At 36.3% G+C, this 27,055-nt stretch overlaps 1 protein-coding gene across 3 annotated transcripts in view; it reads left to right on the top strand.

Moving 5' to 3' along the window:
* SATB2 (SATB homeobox 2) overlaps positions 1 to 24,335 on the top strand; it is a 189,017-nt gene extending 164,682 nt beyond the window's left edge. For all 3 annotated transcript variants that reach the window (XM_050750699.1, XM_050750696.1, XM_050750697.1), the window contains one exon: positions 21,125 to 24,335. In XM_050750699.1, coding sequence (XP_050606656.1) covers positions 21,125 to 21,586 — 462 coding nt within the window. In that variant the 3' untranslated portion in view covers positions 21,587 to 24,335. The remainder of the gene's footprint in view (positions 1 to 21,124) is intronic.
* The last annotated feature ends 2,720 nt before the right edge of the window (positions 24,336 to 27,055 follow it).

Genomic DNA, 27,055 nt, shown 5'->3' on the forward strand with positions numbered 1-27,055 from the left:
CAAAACTTGCTGAAAACAATTGTATGAAAGAAAAGTCAGGTGTTTCCAGAACTGATTGTCTGATTGGTAATACAGCTTATTTGATCACCCAGATAACAAAAAGAGTTTATTTAAATAGCAGTTTTTTCTACTCTTTCCTTGTCATGCTTTCCTTTAGTTTAAATTTATTTCTTCATGTTCAAACATGTTTATATTTCTTTCTTATGCAGCTTACAAAGCTCACTTGAGTATCTGGTTGAATCAACTTTGTAGAATCTTGTAGCATAATGGGTCCATAATTTGTGATTTCCTAGTGCCCAAACACCCAAGATATTTGAGGACTCCAGGTAGAAAACAGGAACAAATTAACAGTTATTTTTTTAGATATGACAGACTCAAACAGTACACCTCAAAATTGAGTCAATTATTTTTTAAAAAAAGTAAATTAGGGGCCGGGCGCGGTGGCTCAAGCCTGTAATCCCAGCACTTCGGGAGGCCGAGACGGGCGGATCACGAGGTCAGGAGATCGAGACCATCCTGGCTAACACGGTGAAACCCCGTCTCTACTAAAAAAAAATACAAAAAACTAGCCGGGCGAGGTGGCGGGCACCTGTAGTCCCAGCTACTCGGGAGGCTGAGGCAGGAGAACGGCCTAAACCTGGGAGGCGGAGCTTGCAGTGAGCTGAGATCCGGCCACTGCAGTCCAGCCTGGGCAACAGAGTGAGACTCCGTCTCAAAAAAAAAAAAAGTAAATTAGGGAGCTAAAATCTATGATGTGAACTCTTAAAGATAAATATATGTGAATATGGAAAGGTATTCCTGTTTCTGTTAGGATCAAAATGAGTAGAAGGTGCTAAAGTGAACATGTACCACATAAATGCAGTATTCACATGCAAGGATTTTTTTTAAGTATAGTGTTTTGCATTTCTTTTTTTTAACAACGCATGTCAATAGTGTACTCAAAAATGTGGTAAGAGAAGAGTGGCAAGGAATTTTGGTGGGCCAATGCCAAATATTTCCATGTGGTGTAATTTAGGGCTATACTTTTGAGAGGAACTCTTATTTGGGTGCATCATGGGAAATGAAAACCTCCCAAGGAGATAGGGGCTAAAATAGTTCAACAGCATATCTAGTAAGTTAAAATAGTAATGAAAGGAAAGAACTAAATTAACTGATTCTTTGGTTGTAAAACATAACCTGAATCAAATGCATCAGGATATTCTGTCAGTTGACAATTCTTCAATAGATCTTCGTATTAGAACTACTGATTTACCAGGAGAGAAGAAATTTTCTTGTCATTTTGTTGATAAGAAATCAACCAATTTGAGTTCCTAATACAGATGTAATAGAGGTGGTATGCTGTACTTTGATGATCTCTATATATTTGCATATATGAAGCAGAGTAGTACTTTCTACCATATGAACATGTAACTGTCATCTGTGTTCTGGGTTGCCATTCCTCACATATAGAAAGTGTATGTAATCAGTTCCTATTTCATGTCACATTCATCTGCATTTGCAACATTTCAAAGATTAGTCGGAAACATCTTGGCAGAGATGGGAAACGCAGAGTTACTTATAAATTCCAGAGCTACAAAGACACAGACCAAACATACGATATTAATAACTAGTTTGGGGGGGAGCATTAAAAATTAGATTAATTATTTAGAAAGTTGAAAGTATTTGTGATAATTTTTCTCTTCTTGAAAGGAAATAGATGCTGTGTTTTGTGTTTTGTTTTGTTTTGTTTTCTCCCACCCTCAGACGTTTCCTTTCTCCCCCCTTTTCATGTTTTGAATTAAAAGCTAAAGACAGGCTGAAAGGGTATATATATAACTGCAAGAAGGATGTGGTAAGTCATGGCAGTGGTTTGTGATCTCACAGACATGGTGTCAGAGACTGAATACCAAAAGCGAATCCTCAGCTTCCAATGGATTTACTTGAAATCCTTCACCCTTGTAGCATATCATTGGTAATAGCATATCATGGATAATTACATTTTTACAAATGGTAGAGAAAATCATTTTGACACACGCATAGTATTTTCCAGCCAGACCAACTTTCAATCTTTTACATTTTTCATGCATTAAGGCTCATATTTTCTTTGTTTATTTAAAAAATATTATCATCAATAATAGGTTTGTTCTGTGGTCAACTTCTGAATAGAAAATACTAAGAAAGACCCCTTTTTTCCTGTTGCCCCCAAGTCAAACATTTGATACCTTTTCCTTTGTAGAATTTTGGGCTACTCATGTTTTTGATTAAGAAAGTTATGGCAACCAAATTTTCATGGAGATTTTTAAGAGCTTTGGTCATTTTTCAGCTTACTGCTAAGTATAATAGAATGAATTATGTTTGGTGGCAAATCACTAGAAAAAAAAACAGGAGAAAAACTCACAGGAGAAATACTGTCATTGATTTCTTTGCTACTATACTACTGTCCAATAAAGTGAATTCTGGCTGGATGAACCTAGAAAAGGCTGTCCCCACTAGCCATTCACCTGCATCAAAATTCCAGGGAACAGAAAAAAATTGGGGGACAGTATTCTCTTTTCTTAACCCTTTGTGATCAAATGTGATATTTCATTTTGAAAATGAGATTAATTCCCCTAAGGCTTTTGAAACTTTAATAATACACAATAAATAAAATCATATCTAATAACTCAACAGTTTCATTTGACACCATCATCTAGCTGTACTGCAACTGCGGAAACATAAATACTTGCAGGCTTCAAAAGCCCCGTTTCTATTTGCTAAATAAACTTGGCTGGCTTAAAATTCCTCTGTGTACCGTCATTAATACAATCTACTTTGACAGCATTTAATTAAAGTGCTTTTTCTCTATTAAATTCATTAAAAGTTCTCCCCCACTCCCCAATGTATAACTGCTTTCCAGATGCTGAGTGGCAAGGACCTATAAGCCTTGCTTTAAATAACTTCTCATTTCTCTTTGTAAAGTGTTTATTACATTCAATTTAGAAACTGTTAAATATGGCTTAGAAAGGAAGTCAGATTCCAAGACATGTTCTCTATCCCTTTAGCCATCTCTTTAAAAACAAATGTTAGTTCAACTCATCTGAATAAGCATTTATTATCTGCATATTTTTCTTATATTCTGTCAACACTGTTAGACATTTAAACGGATAGATAATAAAAATATGATTTCCACATCAGGGTTGGGGAATTTGCATTGGTTCTAAGCAGGTACATGGCTTGAATACGTTTGCCTGCCCAGATTCAGGGAGAGTAAGCGTAGCAGTCTAGTATTAATAGATTATTGACAGTTTAATGTCTTGGCACCTACTTAGCCCATGAAGTATAATAACCAGGAAGCTGTCTGATATGAAAGCCGTCAATAGCATTTTCAATCAAAACCTTTCAGTTAATTGCTGGTTGACCTTAGAGGTTTCCTTTAGGCAATAGCATTCTTAATGTAGACCAAAAGGACCATATTGATTTGTAGAGTTTATTCAGAGATGATTATTTAATACCCATTGCTCCACTATATGTGGTAAATTTTGCCTTTTCTGTTTCTGCCATATGAAGTGGTTTTATTTTAGCATTGCTTTTCACAAATATTCTTTTTACCTGCTCTTCTTCCAAAATATCTCATTAAATCTGTTCTCTTCTCAGAAATAGAAAGTTTGGAATTTTAAGGGTATCCTTGATCAAGTGATTTTTGTTTTTTGTTTTTGTTTTTGTTTTTGGTTGTTGGTTTTTTTTGTTTGTTTGTTTGTTTTTGATAGAGTCTTGCTCTATCCCCCAGGCTGGAGTGCAGTGGCGTGATCTTGGCTCACTGCAACCTCCGCCTCCCAGGCTCAAGCAATTCTCCTGCCTCGGCCTCCCGAGTAGCTGGGATTTAGGCGTGTGCCACCATACCTGGCTAATTTTTGTATTTTTAATAGTGACTGGGTTTTGCCATGTTGGCCAGGCTGGTCTCAAACTCCTCACCTCAGGTGTTCCACCCACCTCGGCCTCCCAAAGTGCTGGGATTACAGATGTGAGCCACCGCACCTGGCCTACTCAAGTGTTTTAATATGATAATAGAGTTTTGATAGAACTCTGCTCAGCATGGAATTATAATTCCAATAGCGACCCTGACAAAGCTAAAAACTGTACTCTCAGTAAGGGTAATTATATAATGCCCTAAAAGCACTATACCCTAAAAAAAAAGTTGTTTAATGCCAAAATGCTTTTTGATTTCTGTAAGTATAAATGAAATGGCTTATATTTGGCCTCTAGATTTTCTTAACTTCCATTATTTATTTAGTTTCAGTTGCATATTTTTAGAAGCAAATTTTGATAAAGTCGAAATAAGCTACAAAGACAGGCAAAAAGCAGTAAAGAAAGTTTGTGGCTCTAACTTGAAAACATTCTCTTTGCTCACTTTGGAATATGTGGTGTTGGAACTATAGAGGTTAAATCAAAGTGTGGGCAAAAAAATATATACATTGAAATAATTTTGTTACTGTTTTTCTTTGTTGTTTCTTCACAAAGGCTCTCTTTGTTCATTCCGTTCCAAAGAAAATCATTTTGGCATTTAATATGTGTTTTGGACAGGACATTCAGTGTTTTCTATAGTATTTTGTATATAGGCAATATTCTTTCATATTTTGCTCAGTTGAGAGCCATTGACATTTCAGAATCTTATTGTGATACATATGATCCATTTTTAAACAAATACTTCTGGCTTTTATAAATTCTGTGTTGTTTTTAAAGGTTCCCTTTGTTTGTCTTATATAGATTCTCTCATTTTTATTTGTTGTTTTGCTGTTTTCCCTCCAGCAACTTTTCTTGTCATGGAAGCTGTCTGCTGCAGGCCCTTTAAGTTCTGGTGATAGTAGAAATATTTCTGCAGATTGGGGAGGGAGAGAGAAGCAAACTGATGAATATGTCCATTTTTATCCCTGAGAATAGGAATACCTTAAATGTCTCTTGAGTGTTAATAATTTTCAATCAGATTTTTTTTGGGGAAATTAAAGAACTGTGTGAGTCAGTATGGCATTTATTAACCTATACAAAGTGTATGTGTGCCTGTATCAAATTATTATAAACTATGATAATTCAGCTCTTTTCGGTAATAAGTGTATTTTTAGTGAGTGCCTACGTAGACTTAATACTTTATTTCCCCTTAGGACTATTAGATGTGTTCTAAATTTTAGGATGTCTTTCAGTCTGTATAATGTGGCTATTGCCCGTGTAGATGTATATATTCATTCAAAGCACAGTGCCTTGACATTGTGCTAAGTTTAGAGTATGTGGAGGTGAATATAACACAGAATCTATCCTTAAGGAGCCCAGAGATCAGTGGAGAGGCAGATATGAGAGCAGATAACTATAATACAGCGTGTAAATAAGAGAAAGAAAAGCACAAAAGGGTCACACCTGCCCCAAACCTGGTGAGTTGGAGAACTCAGAAGGCTTCCAGGGAGTAGTGCTGCTCATGGCCCTTACAGATTCATCAGAGGTTTCCAAGAAAGGGTGACACAGCATGAGTCTGGGGGCTCCAGTGTAGAGTTCTTGGAGCACAGCCTGCAAGGCAGGGGCTGGGGAGCAAGGACAGGCAGGGGCTCAGGCCGCAGTCAGGTTACGGGGCCTTCTTGGACACAGAAGAGGCCTAGACCACCTGAAGGCCACTGGGCCTTTAGCAGGATGTTTGGTTGGCTGTGACAGGGAGGCCTGTTGGGAGGATGTTCGGTTGGCTGTGACAGGGAGGCCTGTTGGGAGGAAGTCAGAGTAATTCAGGCAAGAGATTATAGGAGTCTGAATTACAGCAATGGGAGTACATCTGGAGAAGGGAAAATTAATCCAAGAACTGTTTAAAAGGAATAATCAGCAACACGTGGGATCAACTAAATATGGAGTTTCAGATGAGGGGAAGGAGTCAGTGAGAACTCTCAGATCTTGGCTGGAGCAACCTGGGGGGTTGGTCTTGGAGCACCAATTGAGAGCGTTAATGATTAATTCCCTGCTAATGTCATTTGTAAGAATGTTTGTTTTGTACTGAGTTCCCAGCTATTAAATTAAATCCACCCTGAAGCATATCCACATTTGAAAGTGTAATAACTTGACAGTTCCAGTTTCTGAAGATGACCTACACAGGGTAAGCAAATATGCTGAGAAAAGCCAAGGAGATGTGGTGTGGAGACACAATTGGACTTGTTTGGTGAATCTGAGTAGATAAGAATGCGGAATGGTCTTGTGGGAGTAGCATGGTCCTCTGCTGCTCGGAGACTGGACTCTTGCTGGTGGGAAAAGGAGTCACCAGTCCAGTTACTTTGCCCCAGGGAATTGGGAACTGAGATTTCTCTTCCCAGTGACCATCCTTGGCACCCTGGGAAAAGGAGACTTATTTTCTTGAGAAAGCAGTGATCTAAACAAGAGTGCCTGTCCTTGTTGGCTTTTCACTTCTCCCCCGATATACCTACCACAAAGTTGAAAAGGAAAAGTCTATCCATACCTGGTTTCAGGTAGTAAGATCATTAATGTGGAGGATACAAAACCAATATTCCCATAACAAATTAAAAGTGGTTTAAAATGGAAAAGCATACCCTAGAATTAAGAGCCCAAATTTTTGGGAAGTTTCTACCTCACATCATTTAATTTTTCCATATTTTTCTCTTGAAAGGAAATAATACCAAGAAAGCCAGTCTCTGATGAAATTAAATGAAGTTGAAAACTAAAGACTATGTTTGATAAGCTCTCACTTGATACCTTTTAAGAGCTAAGCCACCAGGAATCTTTGCTGCCTCTCCCTAGAGATCAATGGCCTCTGCCTCATGGTTTGAGGCGAAAACCCTTCTTTGATCATTTGACTTTGTTTACCCAGTTTGGACTTTTGGGTATAATAAACTATAATATGTCAGTGGTGTGGTAATGCTAGATATTTTTTTTCTTTTACCAGAGTGGTTGATTATAATGCACTGCTTAAGATTTGCCTTCTATAAAAGGCATATTTGTACTTTTATGTGTTTGATTCACGCAGTACAGTTTTCTCAAGTCCTGTTATTAAGTGGTTACATTCAGAAAGCAAAAAATATGCTGAGGTAGTATTTTCTTGGTGAACATCTAATATTTTCACTAACCATAACTGTCAGATTGTTCTGACTTCTGAGTACCCCAACTGTAAAAATTATACAGAAAATGTGGCCTAATATGGGATTCTAAATAGCCTCATGTGAGGCTTCAAACACATGGATTACCTTCTTTCATCTCTTTCCCCTGAAGTAAAGCATCTCATCCAAACACGCTTTCTCCTTAAATAATTGAAGTCCTCTCTTTTAAGAAGCTGTAAAACACTTCAGTTGTGATGTCACTAGTGCCATTGCAGTTATGGGGATTTTAAATCCTAAACTGGTTCTTGGCTGAGGTTTGTCAGGAAGGGTCTCTCTTTTTGAGCTAGCAAATTTTGATGAAATTGGGTGTCTGCTTTGTAAAAATGGTACACAGAGATAGAAATGTAAAAATCCCTTTATAATCCACTCTAAATGGACATTTGGGAGAGAAACTTCCCCATAAGGTATTCTAATTTTTGCTAACATTTTTGTTGTTTTCACTTTTCCAAACTTGAAATATTGAATAATAGCCTCTGTCATTTATAGTGTTATTCTTAGAGTTTAGTAGATTTTAGTTGAAAGTGTTTATTCACACTAAAAGAAATTTGTGCTAAAAACTTCGATTGAAACAGAACATAATTTTGTATTTTTCTCCATTAACTAGCTAAACAGCAGTAAGCATATATTTGTTACATGTTAGACTCAGGGGTATGTCATTTTGGAGTCAGAGCTCAATTTTGTATATTTGTTTCTTCTTCTGAAGAATAAATACAATAGTACCTGCCAATATTGTGAGATTATTTCATTCTTTTTAAGAAATAAGAAATACAAAAGATGATAAAGAGCTTTGAAAATAATTACAGGATTTAAATAATTACAGAAATTTGATATATGACCACGGAGTCATATTAAATAATCTATGTGTAAATCAGTAATAGTAATACTTTATTTCAATGAAGCTTACATAATTTATTGAGATCCTATGACTGAAAGTATACATAGATAATCGCCCCCCACCACACGCCTCCATATTATCCTTGTTTCTAAATCATCCTATTCCAAATAGGATGATTTCAATTTATATTTTTCATCACCAGATTTATAAATACTATAAAGGAATTTGGAAATGGTTTGAATTCTGATTCTTTGGTGCTTTACCTTAGGAATCATTATTTAAGTCTTCATTGACACTTCCTGGCTGACTAGGTGATGTCTCCTCTTATTCAATGTATCTATTCTTTTCCTTCATGTGTCTTAAAACATTTTCATTTAAAAGGAATCAAAACTCTGCTTTGGTTAAATTTACTGGATGAAATGTATTTATCTGAAGTGGTCTCTGTATTCTATTATTTTAAGCTTACCTTGAATCTGTTTCAAAACAAGCTTCAGAGTTCACAAATCATGTGTCACTGGCATTGATGAAGTTATTTTCATTTGGGTCACATTTTTACTTCACTTGAGAATTATTTAGCCAGCTGGATTAACTGTTTAAGCATTCTGATGGATCATGCTTAATCTGAACCCTTTGCACGTCTTGCTTTCTTAGCCTTTTTCCATTGCTGAAGTATTACAGATTTCCAGGTTGGTTCTTTTAATATCATTGGGATTGTGGTACCAAGTCATCCTAACCTTTCATTATCCTCATTTAGTTACCTGGTTATGTTTAACTTAAGAGCATCTTCTTTCATGTATGCTGGTGCTAAAGACACTTTTTTTCTCAATTATACCCATGAAGCAAGTCACACATTTATATAAAAATCAGAATCCTAGAGGTAACTGTTACCCTGCTAATTTCCATCTTACTCTTTATTCATTTTAACCAAATGTAAGGTCTTTAAAGACACTTTAATCTGTGCCTTGAATTGGGTCTTCAAAAGATAGGCCTTTGCTGTGAATTTTTAGGCTAGGCTTTGTGTTCTGAGAATACTTTGTGAAGAGTAGTGGAGGAGTGTCAGAACAGGGAGAAATTAATGCTTATGGATGTCAGGCAAGTGAGAATGTGGCAGGTGGGCTAGGGATGGCGTCTCCCAGGCATAGGGACACATGGTCACAGCCTGGACTGTCCTAAAGGGTCCGGTCTTCCTCAGTCTTCTCATGGATTGTGTTTGTTGTTTTTGTGAAATCGTTTTGGTCATGTTAGCCCTAGATGATCAAATAAACCTGTTTCTCAGATGGTACTGATGAAGGGGAAGGAATAATTGCCATTAGATACATTATGTGTCCATGCTTTTCCCCAAGTACTAACTGGAGAGTGGATTGTTTTCTACATTCTCTTCATGTCTATTTGATATAGTTACTCATCTCCTTATATTGAAGAAGCAGTTCACTCAGCCACCTACCTCTTCAGTGTTTGCAGATTCTGGTCACTCCCAGCAATCAGATTAATGACTGTGCCATTCCCCCCGACGCCCAACAAACTATACCAAAGCTGTTCGTATAGTTGTTCTCAATTTATAACCAAAGAGGAAATGATATAAGCCAAAGGCTGTTTTAAAAACCATGCTTCCTCTAAAACCCAAGTTTAACAGCTTATTGTGTCACAATATTTTTATGCTTTTATCTTTGACCAAAGTGTTTATTTTGAGAAACAATTATTAAACTGCATTAAAAACATATACAGTGTTCCCATAGTATCTTGGTTACAATATATTTTTTTAAAAAAACAGACTAAGGCTGGATGAAATTGAACACATATTTCCATGTCAGACTTCCTACCATTTTGCTTGTTTGTATTGATTTCTCTTGACATGGTCTTCTTTTATTGACCACCACTTTTTTTTTCTTATTCTCTTTCTCTCTCTCTTTTTTTTTAAATCCCCCTCCTATAGCTGTATGTGCTAAGATCAATTGTAAAAGAGAACCAACTTATATTAAATCTGCCTGGAGTCAAAATGTAATCTAACACCTGTAGTCTGCAATTTGTCATCACTTCATGGATACTTTTTTTTTTTTTTTAATAACAGATTTCCTGAGTTTTGACCTTAGGATACTGGGTAATCCAAAAAAAGCAACAAAGCTAAACCATGGTTTTTTAATAAGTCCTATAATGTTAGGATGTGAAATTACAATCATAAGAGCCAACTTAAGTAACATCATTTGAAGTTAGAAATAGTGCTGAGTTGTGTATCTAGGAGAATATGTTTTGCCTGTGAAAATGTCTTTGTGTGATAAAGTCAAGAGACAAATCATAATGCATGTGTAATTTCTCCTACACTCTTTCCCTAAGGCTTTCCTAAGTGATTTTCTCCTACACTCTTTCTCTAAGGCTTTCCCAAGTGATTTGACTCAAGTAAGGATGTTTTTACTATTGAGCGTGATTCATGTCTTCCGAAGTTTTCAAACTTTTTGGTCTCAGAATCTCTTTTCACTCTTACTATTGAGGACCCCAATAATGTGTTATATTTACCAATATTACCGTATTAGAAATTAATTCTGAGGAATTCTTTAAATGCTTACTAATTTAAAAATCATTATAGATAATACACAGTCATCCCTTTGTATTCAGGGGGGATTGATTTCAGGACCTCTTGCAAATAACAAAATTCATGGATATTCAAGCCCCTTATGTAAAATGGTGTAGTATTTGCATATAATGTACATACAGCCTTCCATATACTTTGAATTATCTCAGTTTACTTCTGATACCTCATACAGTGTAAATGCTACGTAAATAGTTATTATACTGTATTGTTTGGGGAATAATGACAAAAAATAGTTGGTACACGTTGGGTACAGACACAGCCGTCCTTTTTTTCCTAAATATTTTTGATTGTGGTTTGTTGAATCCATAGGTATGGAACCCATGGATATGGCGGGCCAACTATATAGGCATATATGTAAACGTTATATTGACAATAAATATATTTTAAAAATAGAAAATAAGAGAATGCCATTGTTTTATATACTTTTGCAAGTATTTTAAAGTCTGACTTAATGAAAGACAATTGGATTTTCATAATTGCTTCAGCATTTAGTCTAATACAATATGTGGTTTTGGTTGATGCCGATAAGGCAAATCCAGCCTCAGGTACACATTATAACTGAAATAGGAAGAAATATTTTAATCTGCATTTCACATCATTGTGATATTCTTCTTTGATACTAAGCAACATTCTACAAGTGGTAGTTTCTTAATGGTTAGTTGCAAAGTGGAATTGAATCTAAAACTATATTGAACTTTTTATACTTTCTCTTTTACCTATTCATAACTTTATAACACCTTACAGGTTTACTGTATTTTGTAAGGTCATGCAGCCCTTACAAATGTTGGCACATTTTATTATATGACATATTTAAAGGCAAAACCAAACATATTTGTTAAATTGCCACTGATATTAAAAAAGTTAAGTACTGGGAAACTACTAAGCATATGGTGACCACTACAAGTTTTCCCAAAATTCTAAGTTTTGCTTGAAAGGTTAAAAGGTATCATTGGCAACAAATGCTGTCAGATATTCTTCCTGGAGTGATAGCCTCACTTGATTTTTAAAACAATGTCAAATATGCAGATCTGAATAACCATAGTCTGTCTATTAGTTCTTTCAAGTCAAATTGATACTCCATGACAAAGATGGGTGGCTCAGCTTTCAAGTCCAACAATCACACAAGTGCTGTTTCTCAAGACAACCATCTTCCCTCAGTATGCTACAGAAGTACTTCATATGCACTTCCCATTTCTTCACACAGAACATTAAAAAGAAGTATACTCGAAGATTGAGACTTAAGTAATACAATTTTACTGCTTCATCAAAGATGCTCTTAAATGAAAGTGGCATCATTTTTGCCGTGAGCTTGTGGCAGTGAAAAATACAACTGCCTGGACCATTTGGTTCTGCTGCTTTGATTGTTGCAGGCCAGTATTTCCCACCAATGCTTTTGTACCATCTGCAAATTCTGAAGTGTGGTCTATGCAATAGGCCCATGACATCGAAACTATTTTCATAGCAAATTCAAGACATTATTTACCTTTTTGACTTTGCTGAAATTTGCAGATGGTACAAAAGCACTGGTGGGAAATGCTGGCCTGCAACAATCAAGGCAGCAGCACCAAATGATCCAGGCAGTTGTATTTTTCATGGCCACGAGCTCATGGCAAATTTCAGCAAGGTCAAAAAGTTTATGTTTATGTTCTAAATAATGTCTTGGATTTGCTATGAAAATAGTTTTGATGGCATGGGCCTCTTGCATGGACCACACTTTGAGAACCGTTGATAAAGAATGTCTTCCTAAGAGGATGTCAAGCTGTATGTATAGAAGGTGTCAACTTAAACGGACTATAACTTGAGGCTCAATTTCATGTAATATATGCTTCAGAGGCAACTTTCCTGTGCTAGGTGCCATTTTAAGTACAAAGATGTATGTAGTATTTGAGTGAAAGAAATAAGAAAAGTTATCGGTAGATGTGCCTATTTGTAGATCTGTGGGGTGAAAAAGATTTCTGAATTTGATGCTTTTGTAATAAGCATGTTGATAGAAAATATGAGTGACACATTATACTCCTGATTCTTAAGTCCTTCTCACGTTTCGTAATAGCTAGTACTAATTGAAACCCTACTTACGACTTCAGAACTTTGCTGCTACATACTTAGCATGTATTATCTCACTTTCCCTCCTATCACTACAAGCACTACAATGAAGATTTTACAGTTTAATAGACACTGTGGCTCAGAGAGAGTAAGTAATGTGCTTAGAGTTACAAGGCTAGTAACTAAGCAGTTGTGGTTTTGCAGTCGAAACTGGATTTGAAACCAGAACTTTGTGACCTCAAAACTTCTCCTTACCATGTGTATACAATGCCATCTTATAGTTATACAGTGCCCTAGGAATTTTTTGTTTGTTTGTTTGTTTGTTTGTTTACACAGGAAAGAATGTTTTGCTAAAAGGGAATAATAGCAAGGAAAGTAATAACTAGTTTTGCTGAACAAGAATAACTGATCTGAAAGTAAAGAAGAGAGAACATGGAATGCAGTGCCACCGAACAAAGATACTGAGCACTAATTGTGTCCCAGGCATATGGTATGCCAATATGTAGCTCACTGTCTAATAGTGACAGAGACATAAAATAATTATATTAATATTTACATTAGTTATTAATCATTAAAGTTCTCCTCACTGAATTTTGGGCCAAAATTAGTTGTCCCCAGTGCTGATTTTGAGAAAAGGGGAATATTAGAGGGTACAGTTAGGTTTTTGAAACTTTCAATTACGTGATATTTCATATATAGTCCATTTAAAAAATAACAGCATGTATTCATTGTGTTCATTCATCTATTCAACAAATTCTAATTGAGTTATGCATAAGGACTTTCAACCAATTGTTACTTTTAAGTAAAAAAAAGTGTGTATATATATGTGTGTGTGTGTGTATAAAATCTTGTTTGTGTTATCTCCTGTTAATGTACCTTACCTTACAGGACCTGAAGCTTTGTGTGAGACTTGTCATAGAGAGACAGATGTGACCACCTGGGAAACTGTTTTAACCTGTTACTACACTGGATCAACCACCTTATATAGTCACCTCCTTAATGATTTCTCATATATATACACACACACATACCTACACACACACACACATACACACACTTTTTTTTTTTTTTTTTTTGAGACAGAGTCTTGCTCCGTCACCCAGTCTGGAGTGCAGTGGTGTGATCTCGGCTCACTGCAACCTCCCCGTCCTGGGTTCAAGCAATTTTCCTGTCTCAGCCTCCCAAGTAGCTGGGATTTCAGGCGTGTGCCACCATGTCCGGCTAATTTTTGTATTTTTAGTAGAGACAGGGTTTTACCATATTGTCCAGGCTGGTCTTGAACTCCTGAACTCAAGTGATCTGCCCACCTTGGCCTCCCAAAGTGCTGGGATTATAGGCATGAGTCACCATGACTGGCCTTAAGTATTTTTTTCTTAGAACTTTTAATAGAAGAATGCTTTCCTTTTTTGGATCACCTAGTTTATGTTCTGTTCTAAAAAATGAGGTAAAATTAAACATTATTTTTTTAATTTTACTTTAATTTTAATTATTTACAAATTAAAATAATTCTAATACTAACCCAAAATAAACGTGGATAAAAGTCATCTTGTTTGTGTTCTCATCTCCTATTAATGTACCTTACCCTACAGGACCTGAAGCTTTGGGTGAGACTTGTCATAGAGAGACAGATGTGACCACCTGGGAAACTGTTTTAACCCATTACTACACTGGATCAACCACCTTATACAGTCACCTCCTTAAGAATTTCTCATTTTCTCTATAAAAGAAGACCACAAAGTGTTGGCATATTATAAGTAATGCAGCTCACCCCATAATGATACAGTGAATTATATACTTTCCTAAACTTAATCATTCAAGATCTCACTTCCTTCCCTACAGGCAAAAAGCATTATATTTTACACATGGCTCCCAGCTGGTTTTCATTGAGGCCTTCAATATCCATTTGAACACTGAGAGCTTTAAGAAGAGCTGCTTTATCATTCTTAGTCAACTTTGGTCATGGTACCATTAGGTCTTTTTGTTTTCAAATTTTTTGGTTTTGAAGGCAGAGAAACAACATGTGTCCATATTATAATTGTGCTTTATGACTGGGCAAGGAACTTTTGGGTTTCATTTGCAGTTAATGTCTCTTTTGAGTATATTTACAACTTCTCATTCTTCATTGCTATCTTCATGTCCATTTATAGACATAGGTGTCATATTTCAGCCCAGAGAGATTACAGCAAATAAACTTTTAACTTTCTATTTGTTTATTCCTACCCATAACTTATTCATCAGCCCTTAATTGTTAGAAATAGGACTTCTTATTAAAAAGCTGTATAAATTAATAGGTCCAATTATTGTAGATACTCCATACATGTTTGATGATACGTGGATACACTTTTTAAAAAATTCTTTTAACCCAGGGCTGTTTTTAACATCGTTTCTTTCGCATATGATGAACACCTCTGATGAAGAAGACAGCAATCAGTTAAGTGTAAAGTAACACTTCTTTGGAGGGTAGAAGTGCCAATGCATACTTCTGGCTGTTTCTATGATAATGTTGCTATTTGTAATCCTCCAATAAAAATCCAGTAGTATATTACAAACTGAAATTTTCTTGCAAAGTAATTATATAAATATTTTCCTATCTTTCTAGTAATAGTAGTAGTTTTCAGGTCTTAGTATATTTTTGGTTATCTCAGATTTTATGAATGAAGTTCACTGTGAGGGCTTTCCATTACCCTGACGGTGGAATGCCAAGCACTCCATGCTCTGGCTGTGGCTCTCAGGTGTCATTTTGCTGGAGCGTGGTACTATCCAACAGTACTTTCTGTGCTAAGGGAAATGCTCTGTATTGTGCTGTCCATCATGGCATCGCGCAAGTGATACAATGGAGCACTTGAAATGTGGCTGATGTGACTGAGGAACTGAGTGTTTGTTTGTCTGTTTAATTAATTTAAATGTAAATACCCACATGTGGTTAGTGGCTATTGTATTGGGCAGCACAGCTCTAACATGCTGACTTTCTTGCGGTTTTGCAAATGTACCAAGTATATTCTTGCCTTGCAGCCTTTTTGCTTGCCTTTCTATTATCTAGAATGCTTTTCCACGTGGCTGGGCTTCACATCCTTCAGGCCTGGGCTCCAGTGCTGCCTCTGCAGGGAGCCTTCTCTGAGTCACCTTGTCTCAAATAACTTCCCCTCCCCACGATCTTCCTCCTTATGCATTGCCCTGTGTATTTATTACTACCTGACATTTTATTTACGATCTGTCTCCTCTACTCTAAAGACTTTTTTCAATTTTTCTCTATATTTTACTCACAGAAGTCAGGAGACCATAATGTTTAAGGGCACGGGCTTTAACATATCCTTGAATAAGATATGCTTGATAAGCCTAGTTCTGCTGCTTACAAACTCTGCACCTTAAGCAAATTATCTACACTTTTGGAACACCAGTTTTCCCATCATAAAATGAGGGTAAAAATGCCAGCCTCTAAGAGTACTGTGAAAATTAAGTAACATTAAATATATTTATAGCATTTAGGTCAGTGTGTAGCTCATGAGTAAGCTTTATATGAATGGTAACACCTATTATTACTATTATTATTGTTATTAAATCTACTTAGATATTTCATTAATTTCATTACTGTGAACCCTGCTTGTCATACTGAAAAATCAACAGCAGAAGTTATGAATAAGAAAGGCTTTTAAATAAACCATTTAGGACTCTCTTTACAGAAATGAATTTGTTGTCTAGATTAACTTTAATTTTGATGGAGAAAAATCCAAACCAAAAAAAGAAGTAGGATGAGTTGGTAGGCTTCAGTGTGCAAAGATCGAGAGTAAAAAGGAGTGGATAGTTACCCTTATGGAATTAAATATTCCATTATTTGGGAAAATCACATGAAGAGGGGTGTTTGCCTTAGGGATAAATAAAGGTCAACTTCTAAGCCCATTTCTTAAAACTTTTATATTGAAATATGGTATAGTTTGCATATAGTAAAATGCATAGATTTTAATTGTATAGCTTGATAATCTTTAGACATACACACATCCTTTTAACAAACGCACAAGTCAATATAGAGAATATTTGCAACATCCCAGGAGGCTATCTTCCACCCCCTTCTACTCAGTAAACCTCAGTGGAAACCCATTATGCTGGGATCTGTCAATGCAGGCTTTTCCTATTTTTTTCTATTCTTATATATTAATTTGTTTTTCCTGTTCTTTCACATAAGTGGAATCATACAGTTTTTAGTCTTTCATATCTGACTTCTTTCACTCAACAGTAAGTCTGTGGTATTTATCTGTGTTTGTATATATAGCAGTAGTTCATTTTTCCTACTGCTCTGTTATATAAGTATACCACAACTTATTTATCAATCTTATTACTGGTAGACACTTGGGTTGTTTCCAGTGATGACTACGACTTCTATGAGCATGCCTTTCAGAGGACATAGCCACTCATTTCTGGTTTTATGCAGTGTTTGTATGCTTGGCGTTAGTAGGTACTATCAATGGGGATTTTTTTGCCCTTCCACTGGGCCCATTTTGAAAAAGGGAAAGAAGGTAATGCTGGCAAGTCCTTGGTCCTGCCAGCTTTTCATAAATAGTTTGAAAGATGCTCAGTTAAACTTAATATGAAGAAAATCTCAAAAAAATATAATCTGATAGCACAAAGGACTAGTTTGGAAAGAAAATTTTATTCATTTTGCAGGGCATTCTGTTAGTTGGAGTAATTGTGAATTTTGTGACTTAAAATACTAATTAACAAAAAGATTATGCCCAAACTGTCAAATGAACCTGGGAATGAAACCGCTTATAGGTCCTTCCATCAGCAATCAGTGGCATGACTCTCAGGGCACTTGCTTGGGACAGAGACCAAATTTGATTCGTTCTAGTTCACTAACAAGGAATTTGGAAGATATTCTGAGAAATTCAGACCAAAAAAAAAAAAAAAAACCCAAACCTAAATATCAGTTAAGTGAGAGTTCAGAAACTTTTCCTGTGAAGAAATGGCTAAAAGAGTTGACATTATTTAGTCAAGATGTGAGAAAGTGAAGAAAAGATGACTTGATTCTGCCCTTTAGATGGCAGGATTTTAGAAGAGGATTTGGATTAGCTTTCGTGCCTAGAGAAGACCATCTTATAGGCATTAGGCACTGCTCTGCTTGCATTCAGAGTACTTATGCCACTAGAATAAACTACTACATGGTATTAGGAAGGATTCTTAGCAATTGGCCAGAGAGGAAATTATGTTGTTCTTTTGCTAGGAATTGTCTAGAGACAATAACTTTCTGCCTGGAGTAATTAGAACATTTTAGGGGAATACAGATAGTTAGGACAGATAACTTTGGGAATCTTTTAATCTCAGATATTATGTATATTGTGGTTGAAAGGGACTTAAATAGCCAAAGAAAAGTGTCAGTATAATAGAAAAAGCTCAGCTCCTTTGGTAACTTGTAAGACGGTTTCACTTAAGGGATGCCCATTTGGGCATTCAGGGTTTGACTGCTCTTTCCTTACCTGTTAGAAGATGCTAGAAGATATAACTTAACCATCTTCATGTAGATGTCACCATGCTGCCCAACTCACTATGGTACATTGTCTGACCAGAAACTATATATTTCGCTTTGTAGATAATTTCTCTAACTATTACTTCTCTTGAGAAACATCTTCCTAGTCTATCATGGGCAATTGCCTTGTCATTGTTCCCTGGAAACCTTTATCAGACTGACAACTCCCCGTGTTTGTTAATTCCAATCCTCCGAATCGGAATTAAGAGGAGATGCTACATGTTTCCAGTTCAATCTTGATCCACATGGCACCTTTGTGAGGAACTTGTCAGGATTCAGTTAATTAATCCATGTAAAGTTCTTAGAACAGCCTGGCACAGAATAAACATTCAGTGAGGGGTAGCTATTCTTACTGTTCTTTCTCTGTTTCATGTTTAGCTTCTCTGTACATACGTATTACTAGTGCTCAGTTCTAGGAAATAAAGGGGAGTGAAGCAGGCCAGTTGGTTGGACCTAAGGAGAAGAACAAATGCAATCATGCAGAAAGATTATAGTAACTTCAAAGTATAGTTCTGGAAAATCTCTTTAAATCTAACCAATGCACAGTGGAAAATCCCTGAAGAACCAATCTAATTATTCAATTAAATGGAACCGTTATGCTGACTTTTACTACAGAAGGCAAGCATAATTTAGAAAATGGGGCATTTTAATTCTCTTTTGTTTTCCAATTAGCACAATTACTCTAATGGGGGAGTACTCATGCTTGAGTCTGTGTTCTTCCAGTATGTACTTTGCACATAATTTCAGTCTCTCTTTCCCCAAAAACTAGAATCCTCACCTGTTGACATAGAGATTTACTTATTACAGTGCTCATACTGCCCAGATCATGGCCTCAGAGCAAATATCCTTCTGCCATGAAAGCTGACCTGACCAGCACCAGTCCCCCAACCCCCACTCCTGGAGCTCTGCTTTTCCTGCCGGGTATAATTAGGATGCTGAAGTAACAGAGCTCTCACTTTTTTTGCTGATGCCAGCTTACCACAACAGACCACATGAGTTTACTCTTAGTTGAAAGTGGTAAGGAAAATGCTAAGAACATTCATTTTAATTGGTCAACATTATACGGACTTTAATGCCACTGTTTTATAGTCCTGTGCTTAGGATTTCTTTCTGCCACTAGCCATCGGCTTATTATAGCAGATAGTCTTATTTGCTTCTGATTATCCTTTTTATTATTATTTGATTATTACTTGAAAAATTTAAACCTCTTTTGTTTATTGCTACCTTATTTAGGTAACAGGTTCATCTGCCCTAACTTTTGTTAAGTTCTACGTAAAAGACTGACATTTTCACATTGGTGGGAAAGTATTTTTTCATCATATGGCCCTCAAGACTAGGATAAATGGCAGAGTTTTGTTTTTGTTTTTTTTTTTTCCCTTAAATGCTTGCTTCAATGCTGTTGTTTCGTAGCTAAAAGACTAAGGGTAGTGTGTGGTGGTGGCAGGAAAGATGGCAGGGATGGTGGTGTGAATGGTCCTTTAATGTAACTAGATGTGTTTTCTTTGCATTGGTTGGATTTATTCCTCCTGAACTCTGGAAAATGTTTAATTTGTTATTGTAATATGAAAAAGATCCATAAAATATGAGAGAATAGTAAAAGGAGAATTTTTTTTTTTTTTAAGTGAACTCACTCTTCTTAAAAGTTTTGGGAGGATTTAGGAAGTTAGACCCAAGTATAGGGAATGTGGTCTTTGCCTTTGGAACCAACATGACACATTTTAGTGGGGAAGAGCACAGTAACCTTGTAATTCTGTCATACAGCTGAAGCTGTAAGGTGTGGGCGATGGCTGCAGTTCCTCATCAGGACTTCATGCTCCATCTCCCCCTCCACAAAGTCCTTCTCACATAGGCCTGTGGGGAGAGCTGGGACTGAGTTCCTTTGAGTAAGTTTACCTAAGATTTTGCTTTTTTATTAAATGATTGGGAAATAGGTAGAAATAAAAGAAAAATTATTTAAATTACAACTAGAAAGCTTTAACATTAGGAGAAAAAAAACCCAGAAATTAGAAAGTATATGCAAAACAGAGGATTAGTTTATAGTGATATTGAGAAGGTCCATCTATGTAAGTATAAAATGGTCATTTAAATTCATAATTCAAGAAATAGTTATGTCTTTAAATTAGTTTGAACATTTTCACATTCTAAAAAAAAACATTGAAAATCAAAAGAATCAAAATTAGAACTAAAATAATATAAAGTCATTTCTAATTTTACAAAGGATTGATTTCCTGTCTTAAGTACCAATTATTCCTCTATAATACTATAAGAGTCATTATGAGGCTGATAATAATTGCTGTCATTTATTGGATGTTTGCTCTAAGCCAGAGATGAGGCAAACTATGACTCATGGGCCAAATCTAGTCTTATTGGAACACAGCCATGTTCCTTTATTTTTGCAATAGAATAGAATTGAGTAGTTGTGGCAAAGATCGACCCTCCAGAGCCTCAGATATTTACTATCTTGCCCTTTCCTGACGAAGTTTGCCCATCCATGATTTAAGACAAGCACTGTTTTTTGTAACAATTATGTCATTTAATCCTTACAACATCTCTAGGAGGTTAGTTTCTTATCCTGCTTTTATAGATGATGAAATAGAGCCTTAAAGATATTAAGTGACTTGTCCAGGGTTACTCAGCTAAGTGGAAGAATATGAACTTGAAGCCATGATAGTAGAGTCCATACTTTCCCCTTTGTGCCCAGTTTCTTTGTGGTTAGCCTTCAGAGAGGTGGCATATCTTGGTGGTTAAAGGTATGAAAGACTCTGAAGCCAGGTTGCTTAAAGTGAGAAGACCTTAGGCAACAAATGACTTGACTTTGTGTCTTAGAATATAAATGTTGGCAAATACTACTATTATGAACCTCATATTTTGTAGGTGAGATACTAAATCTCCAGAAATGCTTTTACGATTTCCAAAGACCTGACTTTACAAATGACGATAGCTTACCTCCAGTGCTAGATAGATAACACATATTTCAGAGGGCTGATGGTTTTGGAAAGGTAAAATCATGAGTCCAATGTTCATTTTTTTTCTCTCTTAATTATCAGGTGCTTCATAGACAGCAGTCTCAGCCAGCCAAGGAGAGTTCCCCTCCCAGAGAAGAAGCGCCTCCCCCACCTCCTCCGACTGAAGACAGTTGTGCCAAAAAGCCCCGGTCTCGCACAAAGATCTCCTTAGAAGCCCTGGGGATCCTCCAAAGCTTTATTCATGATGTAGGCCTGTACCCCGACCAGGAAGCCATCCACACTCTTTCGGCCCAGCTGGATCTCCCCAAACACACCATCATCAAGTTCTTCCAGAACCAGCGGTACCACGTGAAGCACCACGGGAAGCTGAAAGAGCACCTGGGCTCAGCGGTGGATGTGGCCGAGTATAAGGACGAGGAGCTGCTGACCGAGTCAGAGGAGAACGACAGCGAGGAAGGCTCCGAGGAGATGTACAAAGTGGAGGCTGAGGAGGAAAATGCTGACAAAAGCAAGGCAGCACCTGCTGAAATTGACCAGAGATAATGTGAACTTCTACTAGGCAAAGCAATACATCGGTCCAAGGATTTTCTGCTTTCGTTTCTTTAAAAGTTTTGGGTTTTTTTGTTTTGTTTTTTGTTTTCGTTTTTGTTTTTGCTTTATTTTTGTCTTTTTATGTCTGTTTGTTTTGTTTTTCTTACCCTTTTGGACATTTCTTTGTTGCAGAGGATACACCTATAGACTGAATAAGTTCAGTATTTCCGAATCAGACATCGCCTTGGCAAAGACACTAAAGCGTTACACTTTATCCCGTCTCTGTGACTGGATCATAGTCATTATAATCACAGGAGACTCTGCCTTCATTATCCTTGCACTTAACGGAAGTTAAATCAGGCAAATTCCAGGATGAAAAGAACTACGACATAAATGAAGGAAGCTACAAGTGTGTGTGTATATGTATATGTATATATCTCTATATTTACATATATATATTAAAATTGCATGGGACAGAGACTTTACAATCCGAAAGAATAGACTGTGAAATGAGTTCTTAAAGAAAAGACTTGTTTATGTATTAAAAAAAAACCACTTCACAGTGAGTCGCTTTGGCTTTTTGATAAACTGTGTGGCCTGCTCTCAGGGTGGGGTGACTATTTTTGAATTCCTATTTATTTTTTGTGTTTGTCCCTGATTTTTTTTTTTTTTTTTAATTCTTTGGCTTCCTATCTGGCAGCTTAATGGGTAATTTTTGAGGTATGTATTTAACAAAATAAACCAACACTGCCAAAAAAAAAAAAAGAAAAAAGAAAAAAAAAGTAAAGTGAAAAAAATCAGGGAACATTAAAATGATACAAGTCAAATTACTCTTAAAGACACAATGCACACTTAAAATGACTCACTACGTTCCGTTATTCAATTTGTCATTAATGTAGTGAACAGATGCATTTCTGTGGAATTCCAAATAAGTAAAACAAATTCAGTGCAGAGAAAACTTTGTCCATTAGTGCAAGTCTTGATCAAATGACATTTTGACATTGGACGTATGGAATTCATAGTATGAGCCACATTTTGTTGTGAAATTTATTTACCTGCTTGTGGCTTCAAATCTGAAAATTAATAAGCCTGCTCGTTTAAAAGTTGTTTGTTGTTGCTGTTTTTTTTGTCTTTTTGTTTTTTACTAGAAAATAGTTCAGTGTAATATTAAGTTAGAAAAGAAGTTGCTACCCAGTTAAAGGGGCTCCCTCTCAAATAAATCTCCATCCTTCCCTCTCCCAAAAGACATTTCTGATTTCTGTTTCACTTTGGGCTTCCTCTTCTTCGCACACATTCCATCTACCTAATCAAACATTTTCAGTCCCTAATCTCTCCTGTCCCTTTTCCTGGGATGACAGCCCTAACAAGAACTGTTTCTGAATCATTGTGCAGCTCCGGGCAATAGAGTATGTGAAGCGATTTCAATAGAATCACTTACTCATCCTAAAAGAAAACATTATCCCAGTTACCTACATCGCAATTACCTTATGTAAAGCAGAACTAATGCTGACTGGATGTTTAGTGGGGTGAGCATTAAAGCTGCAATCTACTATAGTACTCCAGAGCTCTTTCAGCTCCCTATGAGAAACACCAGAAGCATTACTTTCCACTTCTACTTACAGTAATTGCAAGAGGAGACCTCACATTCAGGACTGGCCTAGTGAACGTAATCCATGCTTTAAACTGGTCATTAAACAGTCCCACATGGTTGGATTTTTTTTTTTTTTTTTTTTTTTTTTTTTTTTTTTTTTGAGTTGTGCTCTCACGAAACCTTGTCAAAGACCTCATGCAATATCACTTTGAAAGTTAGTTTCTGTTTACTACACAAACATTGTAATATAACTGTTAATACTATTTATATATTTGAAAGGTATAAAAGGTAGGAGTTAAAAAAAAAAACCTCTATGTGTAGATATTAACTCAGAACTTACAATATACAGGGAGAAGACATGTTGCAATACAAGCTAATTCTAGCTGCTCAGTAACCTCTGGAGTTTTTAAAGGGACATTTTCCTGTACTTTTTCAAATAATGATGTTTAAAAATTATCTTGACATGAGCGTCATATACCTTTGCAAAAGGATGGTTGTTTGCAGTTCGCCCTGGCCCCATCCTTCCTATTTCTGTAGTATGCTGCAGCTTTAATCAGAAAGTCCATGGTTGCTGCTTCCTGATCTCCGAGTTACTCTTTCCAAATTGTCTTCTTACACTGTTGCTGAAGGTCACTCTGTACACGTAATGGAAACTGATTTTGCCAAGCTCTTACAAGGTGGTTCATCTATCGATGGCATCCGCATTTGGTATCTTTTACACTTCAACCAAAAATTTATTAGGTATTTTTCAATGCTAAGTCTTGCCTTTTATTTTTTAATTTCACTGCCAAGTTTGCAGTGGTTCTAAGTGAATCTGTGGGCATTTTAGCCTGTGGTCTTGCCAGATCTTTGCGAATTACAATGCATATATGTCTATTTATTCAATATCTGTCATATAATATCTATTTGGAAGAAGAAACTTTCTCTTGTAGTGCCTCTTGACAAAGCACAATTTCCCGCCTTTTTTTTTTTTTTTTGTGAAATGAAAAAAACAAATTGTGTTTTATTGCGGTATCAACAATGTGAATAAGGATTAACATATTGTAAATGTTCTTTTTTCCATGTAAATCAACTATCTTTGTTATCACTAAGTGATAATTAATTTTTAACTTATGTGCATTGTTAGGCTGTTAGAATTTTTTGGTTGTTAAAATAAACGCATTCAATAAATATGACTTTGTTTGTCAAGTATTTTACTGGGCATTATCTGCTTCCCCACTTAATGTTTTATGCAGAGCGAGACCTGGTGAGTCTTAGGAAAATTTGTACCCTTATTTTAGAAGCAAGACAGTGGTACCTGCTATCACAGATGTGTGAGTCCTGTACAGTGCATGGATTTCATTACACATGTGAATATGTGTGTGTCTCTGTGTGTATATAAACACATGCATGCCCACTTCCTGGAGCCGGCAACTGGGAGAGTCATTTATCCAATCTTTTGTCATATACAAACAAAACTCAAATGTAAAAAGATAAATTTATAGGCTGCTGTTTTATTTTTCTAGTGAATATTTTCTGTTTATAATTAAAAAACCACAAATGACTGCGTGTCAGGAAACTTTTGGAGCACATATGTCCATGGTTAATGGACATAATAAAAGTCTTTTATATTTAGAGCTGGGGTACCATAATGTGTGCATGGAGGAATGCCGAAAGGATTGATGTATCTGAGAAATGTGTGAAAATGATTTTTTAGAAAGTGCTTACAATGGAAAAAATTGCTCAAAAGACTAATGTTAATAAGGAAAGAGCAAGTGCTTCGCTTCAGAACTGGCAAAGTAAATTAAAAAGTGATTTTGTTTTCTTTTGATATTGTAAATGTTTTTCCTGTTTATTTTTTTTCCATTTTTCTGCATTTGATTGACATACAGATGTAACTTCTCTTTCTTCCTCGGTTTCCCTTACCTTTTTTTCTATGATAGTTAACAGCCCATGAACCATGTAGATATGTTTTAAGGATAATTTATGAAAACCGAGTGTTTGCAAAAAGGCAGACAACTTCAGGTTGCTGAAGGTTTTTAAAAACAGCTAGAGGCTCAACACAGGGTGAAACGTTATTTACGCAAATGTAAATGAACTCTGCATTTAGACTAAAGACGAAGAAGGAAAGCATTTGTGAAATAATGACTTTTAGCGCAAGCAGCTTCCACATTCATGAGATTGTGTTTTAGGGGTCAAACTTCATCAGTGGGAGACTCTACACACAGATGAATTGGTGTGCCCAGAAGGTGTCTCTGTGCTGGTGACTTCTATTTTCGAGAAAGCAAAGTAGGAATTTCTCAAGTAAACAAAGTCATAGCATCTCAGAGCGATCACTTCATGGGTTGAGTTTTGTCGTGTGTGTGTGTGTGTGTGTGTGTGTGTGTGTCTAGAGGACATATGTTTCTTTACACTGTTATTTCCCTTTGTGAAGAGTCTTAAAGACTTTAAATTCCCCACATTCTTTCTAAAGGACAATCATGCTGTAATCAAGACAGTAAACATTTATTAAACATGTACTCTATGCCAGACAATTTGCTAGAAATTGCAGTGACGAAGAACGTACGACTTTGTGCTTTCTCCTCAGGAAGCTTATAACTTGTTGGAAAGGCAAAATATAAATCCAGAAAAAATGAAACAGTCACAAAAAGTTGTCTTCAGACAGAAATATATTTGCTTAATGGGTGGTACAAACACATGCTATGAATTAAATAATTATTGCTTGTAAGCTAGAATAACCTTAGAAGGTGGATCATTTATGATTAGGTTTAGCTGCATACAAAGAAAAAAAAAAAGCACAAAGTAATTATGACCCAACAAGGGTTTCTTACATGAAATAAATTGCTGAGATAAGCTGGCTTCATGAATTCAGAGACTCACACTTTTCCAGCTCACAGCTCCATTTTCTCCTGTGTTCATTCCTGTGTTCCCTCTTCATAGTCCAGGATAATCGCTAGAGCTCTTGCTGTCACACCTAACTTCCAGGCATCAGAAGGGACAAATGAGTAAAGAATGACACACAATCTTCCCTTGGTACTGTAGGAGATTGGTTCCAGGACCAATCCATGGATACCAAAATTCACTAATGCTCAAGTGCCTTATATAATGGTGCATAGTATTTCCATATAACTTTTGTGTATCCTCCCTTATATTTTAAATCATCTTTAGATTATTTATAATATCTAATACTATTAGAATACACAGTAATAGAATTAGTATAATGTAAGTGCTATGTTAATAGCTGTATTGTTTAGGGAAGAATGACAAAAAAATCTGTACATGTTCAGTAGAGACAAAACCGTTCATTTTAAAAAACATATTTTTGATTTGCAGTTAGTTGAATCCACAGATACAAAAGAGTGGCTATACTCTCTTTCTTCAAGCCCTATACTTGAATGCAAGGGAGACTAGTAAATGTTTCTAGCTGTTCCGTGAATTCCAGAGAAAGGGGGAGAGTCGATAATTGGTAGGCAGCTAACAGCCTCTGCCATAGAAGGTATTAAGAAGAATATTGAAAATAATAGATAAGAGAAGGATAAGTGAAGAGGCACATTTGCCCTGCTTCTACTTCCTGCACCTTACATCTCTTCCTTCTCCTCACCCTGAGTTCAAGTTCATTCCTGGCTAACTTTAAGGATCAGTCCAAGCAGCACTTCTTCCAGGAAGCCCTTCCCCATCTGCTTTGTCAGCGTGATACAAATTCTTCCATGCTCATGCCGCTTCCAGGGTATTCCACTGCACAGAGTTTGTAGCATGTTGCGGTTACTGTGCTAAATGTTTATTTCCCATGAGCCCTTGAGACCTACAGCTGGATCCCAGACATGGAGTTCCTCAGTACCTAGAACAGTGCACTCAAAAATGTTGATTGAATGATTGTGTATTAAATATATGAAAAAACATGCATTCAAAGA

The sequence above is a fragment of the Macaca thibetana genome, chromosome 12, assembly GCF_024542745.1.
Source record: "Macaca thibetana thibetana isolate TM-01 chromosome 12, ASM2454274v1, whole genome shotgun sequence".
NCBI classification, from domain to species: domain Eukaryota; kingdom Metazoa; phylum Chordata; class Mammalia; order Primates; family Cercopithecidae; genus Macaca; species Macaca thibetana.